General features: G+C 40.3%; 1 protein-coding gene across 1 annotated transcript; it reads left to right on the top strand.

Annotated features, from left to right (window-relative positions):
- Nucleotides 1–487: 487 nt before the first annotated feature.
- On the top strand, nucleotides 488–20,377 carry RO60 (Ro60, Y RNA binding protein). Its single transcript, XM_050306755.1, is given in 9 exon segments — nucleotides 488–5,551; nucleotides 6,235–6,455; nucleotides 6,705–6,851; nucleotides 8,087–8,224; nucleotides 8,383–8,499; nucleotides 9,217–9,330; nucleotides 9,726–9,756; nucleotides 9,759–9,871; nucleotides 11,106–20,377. Coding segments are annotated over 9 exon segments (1,614 nt in total). The 5' UTR covers nucleotides 488–4,971; the 3' UTR covers nucleotides 11,259–20,377.
- The last annotated feature ends 199 nt before the right edge of the window (nucleotides 20,378–20,576 follow it).

Raw genomic sequence — 20,576 nt, 5'->3', positions numbered from 1 at the left:
AGAGGCGGGGCGGCCGCAGGAAGCGGCGCCCGCGACTGGATCCGGGGCAGCCGCCGGCGGCGGCTCCGGCACCGCCCCGGCCGCGGGAGGACCGCGCCGCGCCCCGCGGGGCCGCTGCGGGGCGGCTGCGGGGAGGGCGGGGGGTGCGGGAGCCGCGGGCGCCCCGGCGGGGAGCGGGGCCGGCCCCGAGCGCGGCTCCATCCGGGCACCGCGCGGGGGGCGCGGCCCCATCCGGGTCCCGGCGATGCTCTCGGGGCGCGGCGGGCGGGGCCGGTGCGGGAGTCGCGGAGCTCCGGCGGCCGCAGCGGGACAGCCCTGCCCGCCCTCCGCGCCCGGAGCGGCCCCGCCGCCGCTCGGTGTGCCCGGAGCGTCCCCCGCCCGTCGCCCCGCGGGCCCCGGCGCTGCGGCTCCGCCCGGGCCGCGGCCGCGCAGGCAAGTGGCGCGTCCCGGGGTGCGGGGGGAGCGGGGCGCGGGCTCCCCGTGCCAGCCCCGGGGGGCCCCAGGGACGGTGCCGGAGTGCGGGGAGGCCAGGGGGGCACCCCCGGCGGCACCGGGGCGAGGGGAGAGCCGCGGGGCATCGCCGGGCGTGTCCCGCGGTTCCGCAGCTCGCCCGTCACGCGTGTTTATCGCCTTTGCAGAGACTGACAGCTGCGCTCCGCTATCGGCTTTAGGTGCTCCTGCCTCGTAATTCTCTTCTGCGTAAGCTAAGCTGCCTTTGCCCCCCCCGAGTCAGAGCAGTCTGGTTTTTTTTTAAGCAGGCAGACTCTTGCAAATCGTGCAGTAGCAGTGTGTGAGCGGGTGTGCGATTCTTGTACGCTGGTATCTGCGGTGCTGCCATCGCACATCGCTCCGTTCGTGATTTGGGAAGTGTTCTCCTGGAGTTCCAGTTGACGTAGAAGTGCTTATTTTCAGAAGTATGGGGACTATGTGCTGTAGCACAGGCCTGTTTTGTTGCCAACATAATTTGTTCTGATGGTTTTAGTCTCTCTGCTCAATGAAATCAGAAGACAGTATGATCTTCAGTTTAATATTGAGGGCAGAGTGGGAGAGTGCAGCTTCTTGTGGAATGAAGTATATTTGGTTTGGAAGTATTTTTGAAGTATAGGAAGACCATTTGAAGTGTTGCCTTTAAGATGTCAGTGCATTTTTTACATCTGATTTTTTCAAAGCTTAATTCCGTCGTCTTTCAGCAAAGTTTGGTTCATCATTGTTAACCTGGCAGTTAAACTTAAGAACTTAAGCTAGAATCTATAGTTCTTTTAACGTTTGTGCTTTATGGGTTTTTTTCATATGTACCTGAAACGTGTACTTAAAGACATTTTATTTCTTAGGAAATCTTGTGGCAAATTGTAAAAGTCATAGAAATTAATAAAGGTCAATTTACCGAACTCAATCATGCTATGGTACAGCACCATAAAGATACTGACTAACCAATCAAGACTTCAGTGTAGACTGTTTCAGGGCAGTCAAAGCCATATTTAATTTACAAATTCATATGATGGTTGGAAGATGGAATTTTTTCTCTTTCTTTAATTACAGTGAGCAACCATGGAGTTTAGTTCAGCACTTTTTGTTGTGAAACGACCTAGTCTGTGACTTCTAAGGCTTTTCACATTGTCGCTTGTATCCCAGTAGCTAAAAAATTGAAAATGCTTATGGAGCCAAAATGTCATTGATAAATCCTCCATGCGTGTTTGAAATTCAGGTTTCCTGCTGCAGCTCAGCAGATGAAGAGTTGGGTTATGGTAGAACAAAAGTTAAGTGAGTATTTCAGTTAATCCATCTGTGAGGGTGAAACTTGTCTGTTGTGCAGGTGTTAAAGGAGAAAATAAGACTGAGGTCTGGGCAGAGGAGAGGGACTGGTCTGAGGGAGGGAATAGCTTTGGGAACTTGGGAGGTTAAAATATAAAACAGGGTTAGAAATGGCCAACATGACTTGAATAGCTCAGCTGTGAGTAAGAGCTTTTCAAGTAGTTCCTGGCTAAGGGTCAGTTTGATACTTTTAGTGTGACTGTTTAGTGGTGGTATAAATTGCAGATTTCAAAGGTAGTTTTTAAAATAGGTATTTATTTTAAAGAATTTACAGTTTGTATTAGGATCCAAAATATTTTTTTGGGTTGAATCTCTTCTTAAAGTCCTGAGGCAGCAAGAAGCCATTTGAGACAAGTTTGTTTCGTGTCCTAGATTTCATATCAGCGTTAACAACTTTATTAAAGGTTTCAGAAGACTTGCTGTGGGCATTTTTAATGGGATAAGTGCTGCAGGGAATTCACTCTGGTGACATTCTGTGTTCTATCTGAGAAGATGACTTTGAGAGCTGAGTGAAAATGAAGCTCTGCAAAAGGTGGAAGTTCTAACAGCATCTGGTTCTGGAGCTCGTAGGATGTTCCTAAGAAGGCAAATTAAAGAGTGAAGTGTCAGAAAAACTAAAGGTGGCTTCAGAAAAGGAAGGAGTGTACGTTTGCAGCTGTCTTTTCTATTATGGGTTTGTGTCAGAAGTCTGTGGATGTAGGCACACAAACTGTTTTCAGTGCTGAGTCCATGAATAGCCTAGTCCATACAAAAGTAAATATAAAAACTATGCCTTATTAACGTGCATAAGTTAGATTACTTACACAGTCTAATAGAGCAGTGCAGCAGGAGAATATTTTTGTCTGATGGTTTGCTCTAAACTTCTTTAAAACAATGCAATTAAAATCATACTGCATATTTACATATAACAGCAGAGAAGTGAACTGTTTGCCTTTTGGGATGATATGGATGGAAATTTGATGGAAATACCAATCTTGTGTCACAGTATTTTATAAGAAATCTAGATTTCAAATCAGATAAATATTATTTTTAAATTGAGAAAGGGTATAATTTTTAGGTTTGTTCCCATCCTCAGGGTGGTGATGGCGACAGCAGCTAATTTGTATTAGTGACTAGAAAACTGAGTGTATGAGACTATCCAAGTGAAAATTAAAATAAAGTGGTCATACCAGATGGAACCTGGGCACAAATGGATAAATAAAGGGAAAAACTCCAAAATATTCCAAGTAGTGCTGGCATTTCTTCATGTAATCTGCAAAGTGAGCCATTTGGTTTAACTGAAGACATGGTTCTTCCAGTTCATTTTAAGTCTCAATAATCCATAGGTGACTGAAAAGAGTTTTCTCATTTGTCTCATTTTAATGTAGCAGTATTTATTTTAGCAAGGGTATGAAACATACAGCAAGAAATTATTCTCAATATTTCATATATACGGAGATCTCATTACTCACCATGATCCTTTATGCTACTCATTCTTATTTTTCTTAAAGATAATGGTGTTTTTCAGTATCCATGTACTGTATTGAAATAAATGGATCTAGACATTAAAAGGTACTGATATGGTATTCATGCCTTGAGAAGACCAGCCTTGTTATTTTCGGTGTATTTGCATGCCTCAGATGTCAGTGAAAAACTCAGCTCAACCATGATTTGTATTTAAATAGGTTTGGCAAGGAGACATGGTTAGAATATATCATTTAATCGCTAAGAAAAATAGTGATGCTCAGAGTGATGCAATGAAAGATAGTTAATTTCTAACTGAAACCTGCTTTTTTAAACCAGTTGTCAGCATATGGCTTCTGTTTGTATGATTTTAGCAGTCTGTAGAATGTAATGGGAGTGCTGCTGGTTATTGTTTGGTTCTGGGTGCAGATCAGTGCAGGTGTTGTACAGGAAGAACAGGAAAGGTGCATTTCTAGTCACTTACAGAGAAAGGGAAATTCTGTGTCAGAGAGGAGGGAAGTTGTTTGTAAACAAAGTGCTTACCTAAACTGGGGGGGAAAACCCCTCTTTCTCTTTTAGTCACATTTATTTATTCTAGCTTATCCTGGTAAATGAGGCTGAATGCTTTTATTCATCTTTGATATCGGAAGGAGCATGTCAAAAGCAGATATTTGCAATACTTTAAAATTGTTCAGTGGATTTCTTGGAAATGTCATTTGTCTGTTCTCAGACTTTGGTCTGTGTGTATTTTAAGATGTGTACGGTTTGATGGAGTGGATTATTGGTGCTGCCTTTTTTTTAATAGGAGCTCTTGGTGCTGTTTAATGTCTTTTTATTGTTTGGTGAGAACCGAGAGAACTAAATTTATTGTTATGCTATTAATGTTTTGGAGGTAGTGATGATGATGAATTTTCTTACCCTTGCCCTGCTGATTTGATTTCACCTGCATTTACTTCATTTTAAATGTCATGGCATGAATTTTGCCATGCTGGATGTTCTCCAAGTAGGAGCAGTGATGTTGCCTGCAAATACTACAGTTGAACTCTCTTGCAGCTCAGGAGTGTATAAAGACCTGAAGGACTGAGAATTTTTGTGCTGTAAAGTGGTACAGAATTTGTTATGTCTTGAGTTTTCTTGGATCTCACTTGGAACAGCAGACTATTTGAGCTGTAACAAAGATAATTTGTTCTTGAGGTACTCAATTGTTAAAAAGCTGTTGTCTAAGCTTAACTGAAACCCACCATATATGAACTCTCATGAAATCTTCTGACTAAACAGTTTTTAATTAATTTAGTTCTTTATTTTACCCTCATTTTTCTCCAGTTGGTCAGCATTAGCAATTCTTCAGCAAAATAGAGTAGGGCAAGATGTGAGTTTTGAGCTGTTTAGTCTGCAATCCAAAAATCTAGGTAAAAAAGTGATGTAATCTATTAGTGGCAAAAGGCTTTAACACCAGACATATTTTTGTGTAACTTCTAAGTTTGTCTCAAGGAAATAAGTTTGTCACCATTATAACTCAGAGAATTTTTTTGTTTGTTTCTTCTCCCCACCAAAGATGTGTATTATTGCACACTGAAAGTGTGCTCTGGTTAATTTTATGAAGGAAATGTGTAGGCGAGATATGTTTGCTTTGCTAAAAAGTGATGAAAGAGTAGCCATCGGGTCTTCTTTATAAACTTTATTATTCTTTCAGCAGACCTCTTGGAAGTCTAAACCATGGAGGACGAGGAGAGCCGAGCGCAGCTCCCGAGTGAGAAGCAGGTGCCCGGCTCCGAAGGCGGTGACGCGTGGAACGTCACCGACACCAACCGACTGCGGCACTTCTTGTGCTTCGGCTCAGAGTGCGGTGCCTACCACGTCAGGGAGCAGAAGCTGGGCTTTGAGAATGCAGCAGCCTTACTGAGGCTGATTGAAGAGGGCAGGGGTTGTGAAGTTGTTGAAGAAATTAAAGCATTTAGCCAAGAGGGCAGAGCGGCAAAGCAGGAGCCCCTGCTTTTTGCCCTCGCGGTTTGCTCGCAGTGCTCTGATGTGAAAACGAAACAAGCGGCGTTTAAAGCTGTCCCTGAGGTGTGTTGCGTACCAACCCATCTCTTTACTTTCATCCAGTTTAAAAAAGATCTGAAGGAGGGCATGAAATGTGGCATGTGGGGCCGTGCACTGAGGAAAGCTGTTGCAGATTGGTACAATGGAAAGAATGGCATGGCTCTTGCTTTAGCAGTTACAAAATATAAGCAAAGAAGTGGTTGGTCTCATAAAGATCTTCTGAGGTTGTCCCACCTAAAACCTGCCAGTGAAGGTAATAAATTTTTATTTACCTGAAAATACTGTGTTTTAAACCTTGTATATTTATTGTGGAACTATTTTGGAAACCCAAGTACCATTGCAGATGAATTCTTAGTGAGGATATCTTGTAAATTGCATATTAAAAATGTGAGTGTTCGTATCAGAAATTGACCTGTTTATCTTCAGGATAAACAGTTTGTTAGTTCTTTTTTCCTTCCATATGTCAAGAGAAGATAAAGTAGCACAATTTCCTAAATTTGTTTTTATTTGCTTACAAATGATGAAATAACACTTTTTTGTTATTTGTTAAGATCTGTTGGTTTCAAGTCATAGAATCACAGAATGATTTGGGTTGGAAGGGACCTTAAAGATCATCTTGTTTCAACCCCCTGCCAGGGGCAGGGACACCTTCCAAGTGACCAGGTTGCTCAGGGCTCCATCCAGCCTGGCCTTGAACAATTCCAGGGGTGGGGCATCTACAGCTTCTCTGGGCAACCTGGCAAAGATATGAGGCTCCTTAGATCTAAGGAGAATAATACAGTAATTAAAAGTACTGCTCTAAATTGTGTGTGCCTGACCTTTTTAATAGGTGTTTGGCAGATCTGAGATTGAAACCTGCTGAGTGATTTGCATGAGAATGATAAACACCAGTATACAGATGGTAATCCTGCTGGAAAAAATTTTTTCTTTCAACAGGAATTGCTGTAGTCACTAAATATATTACCAAGGGGTGGAAAGATGTCCAAGAAGCTTATAAAGAGAAAGCAGTTTCTGCTGAGACTGAAAAACTCCTAAAGTATCTGGAGGCCGTGGAGAAAGTAAAACGCACAAAAGATGAATTGGAAGTTATTCATTTGATAGAGGAATATGGTCTAGTTAAAGAGCATCTCCTGACAAACCACCTGAAATCTAAGGAGGTAGGAGAACTTCATTAGCTTTGGATTCTCTTTAGGGTAATGCTTTTTAGAGTCTTAAGTCTAGATTTCTGTAAAGATAGCCCTTATGCTGTTTTTCAAGTTGTTTGCCCAAAGAGCTAGTTTAAATAAAGTTCAATGTATAACTTGTACATTTATTTTAAAATACACTTATTCAGTGTACAGATTTCAGTTCTTGTAGTTTGGGAATCTCGTCTTTCTGTTTTTACCCTTCTCTTTCTTTGACCATAGGTTTGGAAGGCATTGCTGAAGGAGATGCCCATTTCTGTATTGTTGAGAAATTTAGGAAAGCTGACAGCAAATGCAGTGCTTGAACCACGAGGTTCAGAAGTGGCAATAGTATGTGAAAAACTGAGAAATGAGAAATTGCTAAAAAAGGTAAGAACTTTTTCATAATCGATGGCAGCCCTTGTGGGTTTTAATCTCTTTCTTTACTGTGTTTCTTCAGCCATCCTCTACAAGATAAAAGTGATGTTCTTCGGAGGAACTGTGTAGTTTGTTCTTAAATGAGGGCTCTGGCAAGTTTTAGCTCTGGGGTTCATGCATTCCTTCTGGGTCTTGTAATTTAGAATCAGCAATACAAGCTTAAAAGGGGAATGAAGTCACTTGTATAGGATCCTAGAAAGTGAAAGAAGAAACTAACATAGCTCTTGAGGGGAAAAGGAGACTTTATCCTCTCAGATTGCTTTCCTATCCATCAAAGGGGTAAGAAAATAAGAGGGAAAAGAGGGTTCCCCAAAGGGAGAAGAAAATTTCCAGGAATTTAATGGAAAATAAAAAGGACAAGCAGTTTTGTGAGTTGGGAAGATTAAAATAAGGACCCTTAAATTATTCAAGACCAAAGGTGATTTGAGCACAACAACATAGGTCCTTTTTTTTTTCCCATCCCACTGCTCTTCCCTTTCTCTGGCTTCTTCTTTAATCACACATAGGCACTGGAGAAGGGAGAGCAAAGATGATGGTGCAGTACCTTGGTGGAAGAAAGGCAGTAGACAGCGATTCAGATTAATCACTGCTGGCCCTGATTAATGACTGAAACTCCCCTTGAGGAAAAAAATACCAAAATGTTGATAACTCAGTAAAGCAAAGATGTGGCTTAGCATGAAACAAATGTATGTATGGAAAGCAAAAAAAAAGAAAAAAATGCTGGGAATGTTTTATAGCAAGAGGGGAATGAATGCTGTGTTCTGAAAATAGTTTCTTTGTCCAGTGTTACTGTATTGGATATAAAACTCATTTTAAGCTTGTTCTTTTCCTAGCTCAGCTCCTTTCCCCTCAGCAGGACAGGGGCTTTTTCTTACTGTAAACCTGTGATGACAATCGTAAAGATGTAAAGTTCTACCAAAATTCTGGTGATAGTATAATATTTGGTGTTAATTGGAGGATTCTGGAAAGGCAGTGAGGTCCATCACCAGTAGCAGTTCATACAACAGCTGTGTGAAGGCTTCATGAACTCTTCAAATTTAACAAATTTAAAGTAATAGTATACTGAGCCAGATATTTTTGTAGGAGAACCTTATTTTCCTGTTTAGTTTGCTACTACTTTGCTGTTTGCTTTTTTTAAAGGGGGTCAGATTTTCAAGAAACTTGTTCTTGATTTCTTTTGCCTGTAGGGTAAAATACATCCATTGCATATTTTGGTTGCATTAGAAACATATAAAGCTGGACATGGAAGCAGAGGGAAGCTTTGGTGGCGTCCTGATGAAGACATTTTAGAAGCTTTAGATGCCTCATTTTACAAAGCTTTCAAGGTAATACAGTTCTTCAATTTGTTAAGCTTTTTGAGAGTTCTGTGTTTTCTGAAAGCTTAGCAAGGAAACTTTGTGGGGTGGATAACAATGCTGAAACTTTGGCAACAATATTAATAATGGGTACCTATTTTCTTTTTTTCTCTTTTTTTTCCTTTTAGACACTTGAACCAACAGGAAAACGCTTCCTACTTGCAGTTGATGTCAGTGCATCAATGACACAAAAAGTTTTGGGCAGTGTGCTCAATGCGAGCACCGTTGCAGCAACGATGTGTATGGTGAGGCATTGCACTGCTTTTATTTATAACTGGTCTTTTGATACAAAGATGCTCTAAAGCTGGTTAGAAATCAGGAGGAAACTTATATATATAATATTTTTTGGGTATAGGAGGCGTGACCTTGTGCCTTACTGGTAGATCAGTTCCTTAAAGTTACTGGTAACCATATTCACAGAAAGGTTGGTTTCAAGTATAAAACAAAGTGGTCAGGGCAGCTCTTTCACTTAGCTGAAAATACATTTTAATTTTTTTTCAGAAGCATTTATAGAATAATACAGATTGGATTAAGAAATTGTAGGATAAATCCTGTGTACATTTGAGTTATCCAGGTGGCCTTTATGCACAATCACTTTCCCCTCAGTTTGGTGTTGCAGAGCTGCTGTGTTGCATCGTATTCTTGTGTTGTAGAGGAGTTTAACTTCTGTTGGCGTTTAAAAACACTCCATGTTTTATGTCAGAGGGGAGAGAAGAAATATGGAAGTATCTTTAGTTGTAGTAATTAGAGCAGTTCTTTAGCTCTGATTTTGGCAGTGCTTATTTGCAGTAAAATATTACAGAATATTTAAAGTGTAGAGTGAACTCTTGGTGCACGTAAGGAACCCAGTGTCTTAAATACAAAAGCCTGTCATGTTGTGTGTTTGGTAGGGAATGGCTCCATCCAGACATTAAAAATTCAGAGTAAGATAACTGAATTGTTTTTGTCTTCCTCTTTCTCAGGTTGTAGCACGTACTGAGAAGGATTCCCACATTGTTGCTTTCTCACATGAAATGGTCCCGTGTCCAGTGATGGCTGATATGACATTACCTCAAGTTTTAGTGAAAATGTATGAAGTATGTAAAAAAAAAAAGTCTCAGCAGTTACACTGTACTTTCTTTGTAATCAGTTTTATTGATTTGTTTAGTCTGTATCTCTGTAGTAAAACATAGGCTTTTTTGGCCCCTTTTATTTAGAGAAAGTCCAAAAAATGTCAATATTTCAGTTATTAAACAATTTCAGATATTAAACATTGCAATTTAGAATGGTAGTGCTAGGTCACAATGAGATTAAAAGAATGTTTTAAAAAAAAGCAACTCAACTAAAAGAAAACCCTAAGATGAAATGACATAAGTTTAACAAAAAAAACTCTGTGTGATAAAACATGAAGTTTACATAAACGGTAATTCTTCCATGGCTTACTAATTTCTGTATTAATGTGTTCCATGTATATTTATTTTTTTCTCTTAAGATTCCAGTGGGTACCACTGATTGTTCCCTTCCATGATATGGGCTCAAAAAACTGAGAGAGCTGTTGATGTCTTCATTGTATTTACTGATAATGAGACCTTTGCTGGAAATACTCCTCCTGCCACAGCCCTTAGAGAATACAGAGAGGTAAATATGCTTCTGACTGTTTAGGATTAGTGAATGCAGCACTAAATAAATACCAGCTTTAAAAATGGTTTAGGGACTGAAGTAGTTGTGGCTTTTTTTCAGTAAATAATGATGTGTTGTTAAAAACTGATCAGTTCTGCAGTTAGGTAGAATTGGTGGACATATTGCACTAATTGTGCATTTTTAAAACCACAGAATTGCTAAAAGGATTTGTAATTAGCCTACCCTGCTTGCTGTATTGCAGTATCCATGAAGCTTTGTTTGGTATTCAAGGAGTATATGAATTTTTGCATTTTTTATATAAAATGGATTGAATAAATTTTTTATAGTTCTTCCAGAATGAAATTTGGCTCACAGAATTAAATTTACCTTTGGTGTCTGCAGTAGATACCAAAAATTTTAAATAAAGTAATGAAGATAAGCCTGTAGGGAAGTGTCAATAGGATGAGGTGACACTATTTTCTGAAGAAAGCCCATTATGTTTTAAAGGGACTACTCTAAGCTTAATAATTTTAAAATAGAAGAAAGAAAAATAGCCTCTCCAAGCACATTGCTATTAGAACCTCAGTAAACAATCTTTTATGTTTTAAAGAAACTACTTTTTAAACTACAAAAAGTATTTCTGGTAAGCATGTGTATATGGACCGTGTTTTAGTTCTCTTAGTTGAGATTAGCTCCCATTCCTAAACTTGTTCTATAAAGAAAGAGTTCCTGCACTCTGACCTTCATGCCACTTGCTTTGCTTTGCCTTAGAGTTACTTACCTGCAAATTCAGCTTATTTAGCAGAATTGTCCAGACCACAGCTGTTGTATTTATTCAACCAACATTTGGAAATCCTTGCCTTCGACAAAAACACACTGTTTGAGCCTGATAATTACCCTTGGTAATTATTATTGAGTTGTCTCTAAGAATGAACTGCATAATAGCAAATGCAATGTTTGCATTTAAAACAATCTATGAATTGTAGTATTGCAGGAATTTTTTGCTAATATACCTGGTTGTAATTATTTCCATTTATTTAAATATGTCCACTGCAGGTTAAACACAATGTTAACAGGCAGTGTTCAGCTCTGATTGTGGCATATCTCATTTTTATCAGTATGTCTGTTCAGACAGTGGTTTATGCAAGCAAGATTTGGTCCTCTGGCATGTTTAATTTACTGTATATGTATGTACTGCCATGTTTTACTCTGTATGCATTTTCTGACTATTTGTTTTCTGTCCTTCCTCTAGAAAATGGGTATTCCTGCAAAACTGATTATTTGTGGAATGACCTCAAATGGTTTTACAGTGGCAGACCCAGATGACAGAGGCATGTTGGATATATGTGGCTTTGATACGGGAGCTTTGGAGGTCATTCGAAACTTCACTTTGGATTTGATTTAATTTTTCTAGGCATTTGCTCTTCCCAGTGGGTCCACTGTTGGCAACAGACTTCACCCTGGGAACTCCCAGCCAAATATACTTTGTTAGAATATGGCATATTATATATACACGTATCAGAATGTTACGTGAGGTGGTGGCAGTTCAAGCATCTCTGACTAGAGCTTCTCACTGAGGTGTTTGTGAGGTTGAACATAACTGTGGTCTCGTGCAAATCTAACAAACTAAGAAAAACTCAGCGCTTGCATCTCTAGTGTCAAAAGAGCTGTCAGTAGCCAGTGATCCCCCTGCCCCTGGAGGTGGCACCAGATGTCACCACTGTCACATCTGGACTTGGCGCCACACAGGAACACCCTGCACCACTCGGACACTCCTGGCTGTGCCTGTCAGTTGAATCAGATCACCCTTCAGAACCCTGCAGCACAGCTGGCAGCCCTTCTCCACACCCTTTGAGAAAGGCATCTCGACTCCTGAACCACCTTCCTTGTCTCCAGCATGCTCATTTTCCCAAGGCAGTTGGGTTTTTTTCCTGTCCACACGCTCGAGACTTTTCTTGGACTTACTCCTGGATCAGTCTAGGCACCATGGAGCTGCATCATCCCTTGAGAGATACCCACAGTAACTGTGTGTGCTCGGAGTCCTGTGGCCCATCAAGAGCCAGTCTGTATCTGTTCCAGAGGGTAAACAGGACCCCCTGTCATGACCAGATGACGGCAAGGGCACGGTGTGCTGTACAAACCCACTAAGCTTCAGCAAGGTCTGCCTGGCCAGCCTGGCCTGCTCCACATGGATCACCCCATCCCTGTTGTCCTCCAGTTCCACAGCATCCACTGACTTGAAGAGAGGGATGGTTTTGCCTGGGCCTGTGGAAGATGCCAGCACATCAGACATTTCCATGTCATCATGCCAGACCCTGCTCTTGCTGTCCACCAGTGCTGGAGTCGGCCCAAACCGCCAGCTTGGCCAAGTCCAGCTCCCCGCTAGGGTAAGTGAAGAAGGCCACGATGTCGACCCCCTCCTCATGGACTTTGGAGTTGTTGTGCTGCAGGTACTCTCACAGCCACAGGAACAGGGGGTTGTACTCCTGCTGGACGTCCAGCTTCTTGTCCCCCAGGACTTCAGCAGCAGCTGAGACCAGTGGTACCAGGAAGGGGCTGGACCTGGTCACCCAGTGCCAGCAGATGGATCACCTTCAGTGCCCTGAGTACTGCTTGAAGCTGGAGTAGTTGAGGAGTGTGCAAAGGAAGCTGATGAGCTCCAGGAGGCCAAGGGGCAGGCATGGAGGTCAGTGCTGCCTGGTGGGCACCTCCAACCACCCTCTTCAGCTCCTCCACTGCTTGAGTGCAGTTCTTGTTGTCCTCCTGGTCCAGCAGGTGAGCCTGCAGCTCTTGGGTCAAAAATCTGGACTTCAGGATGGGCTGGATGGGGGCATTGGTGCTGTGTCCTCACCCTCCTGCAGGCTCCTCCAGCTCCAGACCAGGAGCAGAGTGAAGTCCTCATAATCCAGGAGGGAACAGTGTCCTGCTGCTCCACTTAAACAGGCACAAGTCTATGGGGCTGCATTCAATCCATCCAAGGGTACTGAGGGAGCTGGCAGACGAGCTTGCCAAGCCACTCTCCATCATTTTTCATTAGTCGTGGACATCATCTTAATCACACAGCACTTGCAGGACAACCAAAGGAGCAGGCCCAGCCAGCAGGGGTTTAGGAAAGGCAGGCCCTGCCTCACCAACCTGATCTTCTTCTATGACATGGTGACCTGAACAGTGGATGAGGGAAAGGCTGAAGATACGTCTGCCTGGACTGTAGGAAAGCATTTGACACTGTTTCCCCCTGTTTCTCCTGGAGAAGCTGACAGCCCCTGGCTTGGATGGGTGCCCTGTTAGTGGATAAAGAACTGGCTGATGGCCGGGCCCAGAGTGGTGGTGAGGGGAGTTTCCTCCATCACCAGTGATGTCCCCCAGGGATCAGTATGGGATCAGTCCTGTTTAACATCTTACTGATGATCTGGATGAGAGGATCATTTACATGTGACCTGAGGTTGGGCAGCAGGAGGGTGGATGTCCTGGAGGGTAGGAAGGTGCTGCAGGATCCTTGGACCCGGGACTGTTGGATGAAGGTCAACAAGGCCAAGTGCTGGGTCCTGCACTTGGGTCACAACCAGCCCATGCAGCGCTCCAGGCTTGGGGAAGAGTGGCTGGAAAGCTGCCCGGTGGGAAAGGATCTGGCCTGTATCAGCAATAGTGTGGCCAGCAGGACCAGGACAATGATTGTCCCCCTGTCCTTGGCACTGGTGAGGCCGCACCTCAAATCCTGTGTCCGGTCAAGCATTTGGAACAGGCTGCCCAGGGGAGTGGTGGAATCATCATCTCTGAAGTGTTCAAAAAACTCGTGGATGTGGTGCTTAGGGTAGTGGTAGATGTGGCAGTGTTAGGTTAAAGGTTGGACTCCATGAACTCGGAGGTCATTTCCAACCGTAATGATCCTGTGATTCTTTGTTACCTTTTTGTGAAGGGAAAACAAGAAAAGCAGATGAGAAATCTCTTTTCTCTTTTTTCCTGTTGCACAAGATTTAAAATAACGGTGGGAAGTTTGCTGAAAGTGGCTACAGGGTATACATAATTTAATTTCACTTATAATAGGTTATAAATATGGAGAGATTTTTAATTTCCCCCTCCCCTGTTGCTGTGGAATGCTTGTTTGCGAGAATAAATTGATGAATTACATTTAGAATGGGGCTGGAAAAAAATGGGTTTAGTATTTTTAATGATGTCAGTTTAACAGCAACTTCACTGAGAGGGACTTTTCTTCGTGCTTTTTAAAATCTTTGTATTTTAAGCATTACTAAGGTTCAATGGTTTCCATGGTTACAGTTAAAACCTACTAAACCTAAAAGTATTTTCTGGTACATATTGAGACCATGTGACTGTGATACAGGATAAAAGTTATCCAGGGAAATTTTATACTGATAAAACTGAAAGTGGAAGAGCTCATGCCAGTCTTTTTCTATGTAGATCATCATCTGGGTTTTCAGGAGTAAATATCTCTTCAGATAAATTGAGGGGCAGTTTCTGCACAATACGGTTTCAGAAGCACTATTTTAGAATTAATAGGCTTTAAAGGAAGTTCTAAAAACTGTTTTTAGTAGAAAAAGACCTTGGAAATGACTGTGATGCCACATTCAGTCCATGTTACAACTTCAGGAAGCATCAGCACACTTTCAGCAAGAAAGATCAACAAGTGCATGTGTCTTGGCCTGCTCTCCAAAGCTGAGTGGGAACAACCAGAAACCATAAGCTACTTTTTTTTTTTTTTTTCCAAAAGAATGTATTCAGTGATACGGAAACAATCTTCCTAACAGGAGAGTATTTCATTTTTAAAAATATTTTTGTAGATTAGTGCTACTTCTGGTTTCATGAATTAATTCAAGCTAACATATTTCAAAACTACCTCCAGTTTATAGTGACCAATTCTTAAAAACTTTTATGAACTGTACAGTTGCATCCTTCATGTTCACAAGATCTTGTTTAGGAAGTGATTGAAACTGGATTCTTTTTTTTTATTTTTTAATTCTTTAGTCTTAGAGTAGGACTGTGAGTAAACAAGGAGAAAGCTAGTGAGTATCTTACCACTTTGGAACAGGGACTGATAGCAATTAATGTGTATATGTATTTAATTTTCTGTGTGTTTTATATGTGTGTGTATGGGGGGAAGTTAAAAGATCTCTTTAGTAGATCAGTCTTAAAAGATTAGAAAGGTTTTTTAGTGATGCTTTTACAACTTCCTCTAAAACATATGTGTGTCAGCCTCTTTTATGCTAATGCTGGCTGTTGTAAACAGTGAATTTGATGTTAATTTGAAAATAATTATGATTTATAAAAATAACACATTTACCCGTTGCGGTAAAGAACACGTAAGACCGTATTTTCTGCCTAAAACCTAAGCTTTTAAATGTAAATTCATATTATACTTTTGATACTTGTAACACTCTTCTTTTTTTGCCTCATACATATTAACTACAAATCCAGAGCTCGCGTTGTGTAGCGCGGGCGTCTCTTTTGGTGCTAAAACGGGATGGTACATGTTACTGAGGGTATTCCTGCTACTTACTGACACTGTCCCTTAATGAACAAACCAAACCAGTGAGGGAAACCTTCTCTGACATTAAAACCAGGGCTTAAAGAACCGATGGTAGGAGTGTCACCTTCCAGTGAACATGAATGTATAGTTGCTTGTGAATTATCACTGCTCTTACGTATGGCTCTGATAGAAAGCTTGGAGAATACAGGACTGCCACCAGCTCCTCAGGTGACATCAAGGAAGAAAACGTGTTCCTGCAAGAGCTGAGACGTAGCACTTTGAGTTTCTTGAAAAAGAAAATCTGCCATTTCACGTGAAAAATTGCATATCAATTCTGAGCAGCTAAACAAAACACCGTATCAATATGGGGAGTAAACTCATTTGCTCAATACATGTTAATAATTATTTCAGGTAAATGCACTGATGTTTTGGGGGTGGTTTTGGTAGTAATGTGTTAAATTACACAGTAGTCAGACATCTGATTAGGTGTTTCCTCTAAGCTAGAGATGTTGAAAATAACTGATGATGAGTATCTTTTGCAAGTACTTTTTCTTACTTGGAGTAGTATTTGTGAAGTCATAGGAAATATTTTGGACTAAATATAAAAATGAAAAACAGGTGTTTCAAGTACATTTACTGCTAATAAGAGGTTAGAATAGTTACTAACAGGTTGAATGAACGGTTATAGTGGTGTTACATCTTTGAAAGCAGTCCAGTTTAAAATACAATTTCATGAACTAGAGTGTGTAAGTAAAGATGAACTTTTCAGTAGAACTGATAGAAATTGTAGCTCCCTGTATCTATTGCACTGGATAGCTCTGACCCATAATAAAAGATAGTCATCCATGCTAGGATACATAATACACTCCTAAACATTTATAGTATCTCTGTACAAAAAAACCTTGCTAGAAATAGAATATTCTAAGTGGTTTGGTTACACAGTGGAAAACTAGCACTGGTGAGACCACATTGTCATCTCCTCCTCCCTTAAGATCTACACAGAGAGGGGAAAAAGAAGTAAATGCTGATAACTGAAACTTTATAGTGTGACCTTTGTTCCTGTGATTTTCTTTTTGGGTTTGTTATTATCTTCCAGGAAGGGGCATAGAATAATGATGCTGCGTATTCCTTTTCCCCAGACTGGACCCTTATCTGCCCACACACTGAATTTTAGGGGACAGCATGACTCATTTGCCGTAACATAAACGTGTCCTGAGTTTAGTTACTGAACTGGTGATTTCCAAACCGATATCTAGACATGTAAAGAGGCAGTAATTACTGTAGTGCTTCAAAAATAATAGGAAAAAATGAACTTAAGACAGAGTTGCTAATCTGAAGCATTTGTTCAGTGTACAATAAATGACCTACCTTTTCACCAAAGAGGAGACACGGACTCTTTGAAATTAATAGTGGTGTTTGCATTGGAGGAACACTTGGGCTAACAAAGCAGAAATTGTGCAATGCAGTTTACCAGTAAAAATTGAACAGGGAGAAGCTTAAAGCTAGTTAATTTTATTCAAAATATTGATTAAAATAAATCTAAATGCAGAGTGCAACTGTAGAGTTGACAAGCGCAGGTTTCCTGATGTCTGACAGAACTGACAGGTTCACTTTGGCTGCCATTTCACTGTGACCCCCTTAAAAATTCTGAAGTATTGGACAATTATGTCTGAGGCTGTAATGTTCAGGCACTTTAAGAAAGGAAAAAAGGTTCTAATGTTTGGAAGTACAACAGAGGTAAAACCTTCTGTAATGAAGAGCTGTAAGGAACAAACATCAAAGGCCAGGGTTCTTCATGGAAGGGACACAATGAAGAATGTGGAGAGGGCCAAGAATTAGAATTTCATGTCAGGAATTTTAGACCTGGAGCAAGGAGTAGGACAGTTTGGGAAGCCTGTAGAATTAGATTACAGGCAAAATAAGGGGTCTTTACCTACGTTCCTCTGTATTTAAAAAAAAAAAAAGAGAAGTCTAAAAGTAGGTGTAGCTCTGCAGTCACAAGGGCCAGTCTAAATGCCCACTGTGTGAAGGCTACTAATAACTGGCCCTAAAATACCTTGCTGCTTAAAAACCACTGTTAAACCTCTTTGTTAAACATAAATCATAAGGGGGGTTGTGTTGTTCTTTTGCATCATTGTTGTTTAACTGGTGCCCGTAAATGGTTATGGCTTTAAAAGGCTATTCAACAAAATACATATCCTTGTCTTAAACACCAGCAGTTTTGGAGGTGTATTTTAATGATGGCTCTGTCTGTAAAAACACTATGAAAATATTTTTGTGCATTACAGAAGATGCTGTGCTGCTGAACCACGTCCCTGACTCACAGCTACTGTAACAGAAGCTTTAGTTTTGGTTCCATTTTGGTTTTTTCTTCTATTACCTTTTCGCTTTACCCTTCCTTTTTTCTGTTAATGTTGGGTTTTCTCCTCCTTTCCCATCCTTTGTCACCTCAGGCCTATACTTGAATCTTTTTTTCACAAGCTCTCATCCATTCCTTTTTTTATTTTTGCCTCTGTTCTGCCTTTTTGCCATCATTGAGCACTTAGCTACTTACACCGGAACTGATGTCATAGTATTTATTTTAATTTTTTTAAGAATGGATACACTTTTTTCTTTAATTATATACATCTTTTACAAAACACTTAATTTGCTGTATCTATCAGATTTTTGGTAAATCTTTGTGTAAAAATCAGTGACAAAAGTATACTTTGTTTATTTACAAAAATCCAGCACCTACCTGTGAACGACTTTATTTTTATAAAGTAACCTCTTACAATTGGCTTTTCAAATTTAAAGGTTTTTTTCTCTAGAATTAGCTCAGTGGTTGGAAACTTTTTATTCCATTGCATATTATCACGCTGCTGTCATATGCAGAATTAGGTAAACACTTAAATTAATATTCTGGATAAAGAGGCAGCTTCTTTGCAGTATTGACTAGAGAAAGTCTTCAAAGAACAGCCTGTAGAAGTAAATCCAAGCAAAGTATCATTTGCTTGTGCTTTCAATCCTTATTTTCTCTGACACTTCATCAGTTTATAGGTTTATTTTGCTGTCTGCAGTGGTTTGCAGTGCAGATGTGCTGTAAGCAAGCTGTTTTAATGACTTTCTTGCTGGAATGGTAGAGATTTCATCTCCCCGTGACACAGTATTGTGGACAGATTGCTGAGTGAGAGTTCTGGGGGGAGAAAAGTTGATACACTAACTAGGACAGTATATTGTGTATGTGCTGCTCTTAAAGAGATAACGTGTAAGATTAGCTAATTTCAGCAGAAGGTGTGGTGTCTTTAAATATGTGTGCTTACATATTTGGATTTATAATTTTGATACTTAAAGCGTGGTTTCTTTAGGTGTTTCTGCATTCTGACTTTAAGTTTAAAAATATATATATATTTGCATATATATGAGGTATGTGGAGAACTTTTACAAATGCTTCATTAACAAATAATATAAATAGTTGTTTTCCTAATGTTAACCAGCTTCTGAAGAGTTAAGCACAACTAGTTACAAATTAAATGTCTTTTCATTCTCCTATAAAAGTGCAGTTCTACTCTTTAAAAAGAATTCTGTATAAAAAAGCAACAGATGGGCACATTCCCAGATCTGTGTGCTTAGTTAAAAAACTCAGTGTTTGTTTCCAGCTGCTCACGCTTCTTAGAAGCGTGGGATTTAGGCTGGATGAGCAGGTATCCAAAGCTTTTAGTGGATACATTTTAATATTCAGATCCCAGGGCAAGCATATTTTGAGATAAACAGCTTTGTCCTGGAGACGATGCTGGGCACAAAATTATGGAAATTTTTAATGACTGTTCTTGAGTCTCTTAATTTGTTTGTTGGTTTGTTGTTATTTTTTTTATTTCCTAGAGTAGAACCACACTTTAACTGCCATATCATGTTTAAATGACTTAAACATAACATGGCTTTGTGCCATCCAATAACGAAGGCACTGTCTTGCTGCTACTTTCTGTGAAATTATACACAATTAAGGGAAAACTATTTGGATGGGGAGCCTTAATATGGTTAAAAAGAAACATAATTAACCCTTTGGGTGCCTTAAGACATATCTCCTTTAATAAACGGGCACTCACTTGGATCTGCAGGCATACAGCTGGATTAGATTATTGCCTTAAGTGACAATGCCCTGGGATTCCTGAAACTTGGAACTCAAAGGGTTATTTTGGACTACTGTTTAAAAAACAAGTTCCCTAAACAGGGAACAAAAATGAAAAGAGCTTTGAAAAATTCCTTTGCGTACTATTGTTGTTATTTTTACATGATGGGTTTATCAGCTTTCAGGGGCAAAATTATTGCAGAACTTCTGAAAATGCTCAACTGGCCGAAGAATTCTGCCCAGAGGAAAAGAGTACCTGGTATTCTTTTACGACTGTATGTGCAAAATAAACTGCTTTATTAAGTATAAATTCAGGAGGACATGCACATTTGTGTGTTTATCTTGATGACGGTGCAGGATACAGTAAAGGCAATAAAAATATAACAAGGCCAGTGTGTTTAATCAGCTTATTACACATTAAAGATGCACAGTGCAGACAACTCTATTCTGAATAGAATTTCTATAAATGATGCGGTTTCAAACCTGCATCACAAAAATAAAGCTGTCAAATTTAAATTACACTCTTGCAGTCCTGGCTATCTGGAGTTGAAGATAAATGTGATGCTTTTTTTCCCTTGAAGGGGGAAAAAAGTAGTTTAGGTACATGCAGTGTTGAAAGCAATGGAAATAACAGGAGTCTAACTCACAAAAACTGAGTAAAAATTAATTGACTAATGTTTTCATTCTAATGTGTGCACCTTTAGTTGTGTAATGGTCCCTTTTACTGAAGAATGGGATAGAATTTTTTACTTGCATATGGACTTGAAATAACCAAGAGTCTTGGCATTGCCTGTTCTGGCTTTGGATGTACATTGTACTGAAACTATTGAATTTTAGCAATTTCTTTTAGACATTTAACTGAAAGTTAAAATGGCTAGTAAACTGCATTCTGACTGTAGAATTTAAGTACTAAATAAACTCTATGCATATTAGACCCCTTTGACTTAGTCTGCTTTTTTTATAGCGTTGCTGGATTATCGTACCGTAGTTTGGAGCCGCAGTTCGGTGGCGGTGAGCTGTCTGGCTCCCAGGAGAATTCCTGAATGGCACTGTACAGACTGATACTTTGCAGTGCAGAGTAGGGATGAAAGCCATTTCTTCCCCTCTTTATTCCCTTTTTTGTTCAAGTGGAT

This window comes from Myiozetetes cayanensis, unplaced genomic scaffold (assembly GCF_022539395.1).
Source record: "Myiozetetes cayanensis isolate MyiCay16 unplaced genomic scaffold, myiCay2020 scf12, whole genome shotgun sequence".
In the NCBI taxonomy this organism is placed as follows: Eukaryota; Metazoa; Chordata; class Aves; order Passeriformes; family Tyrannidae; genus Myiozetetes; species Myiozetetes cayanensis.
This window is presented reverse-complemented; position numbering and strand designations above follow the sequence as displayed.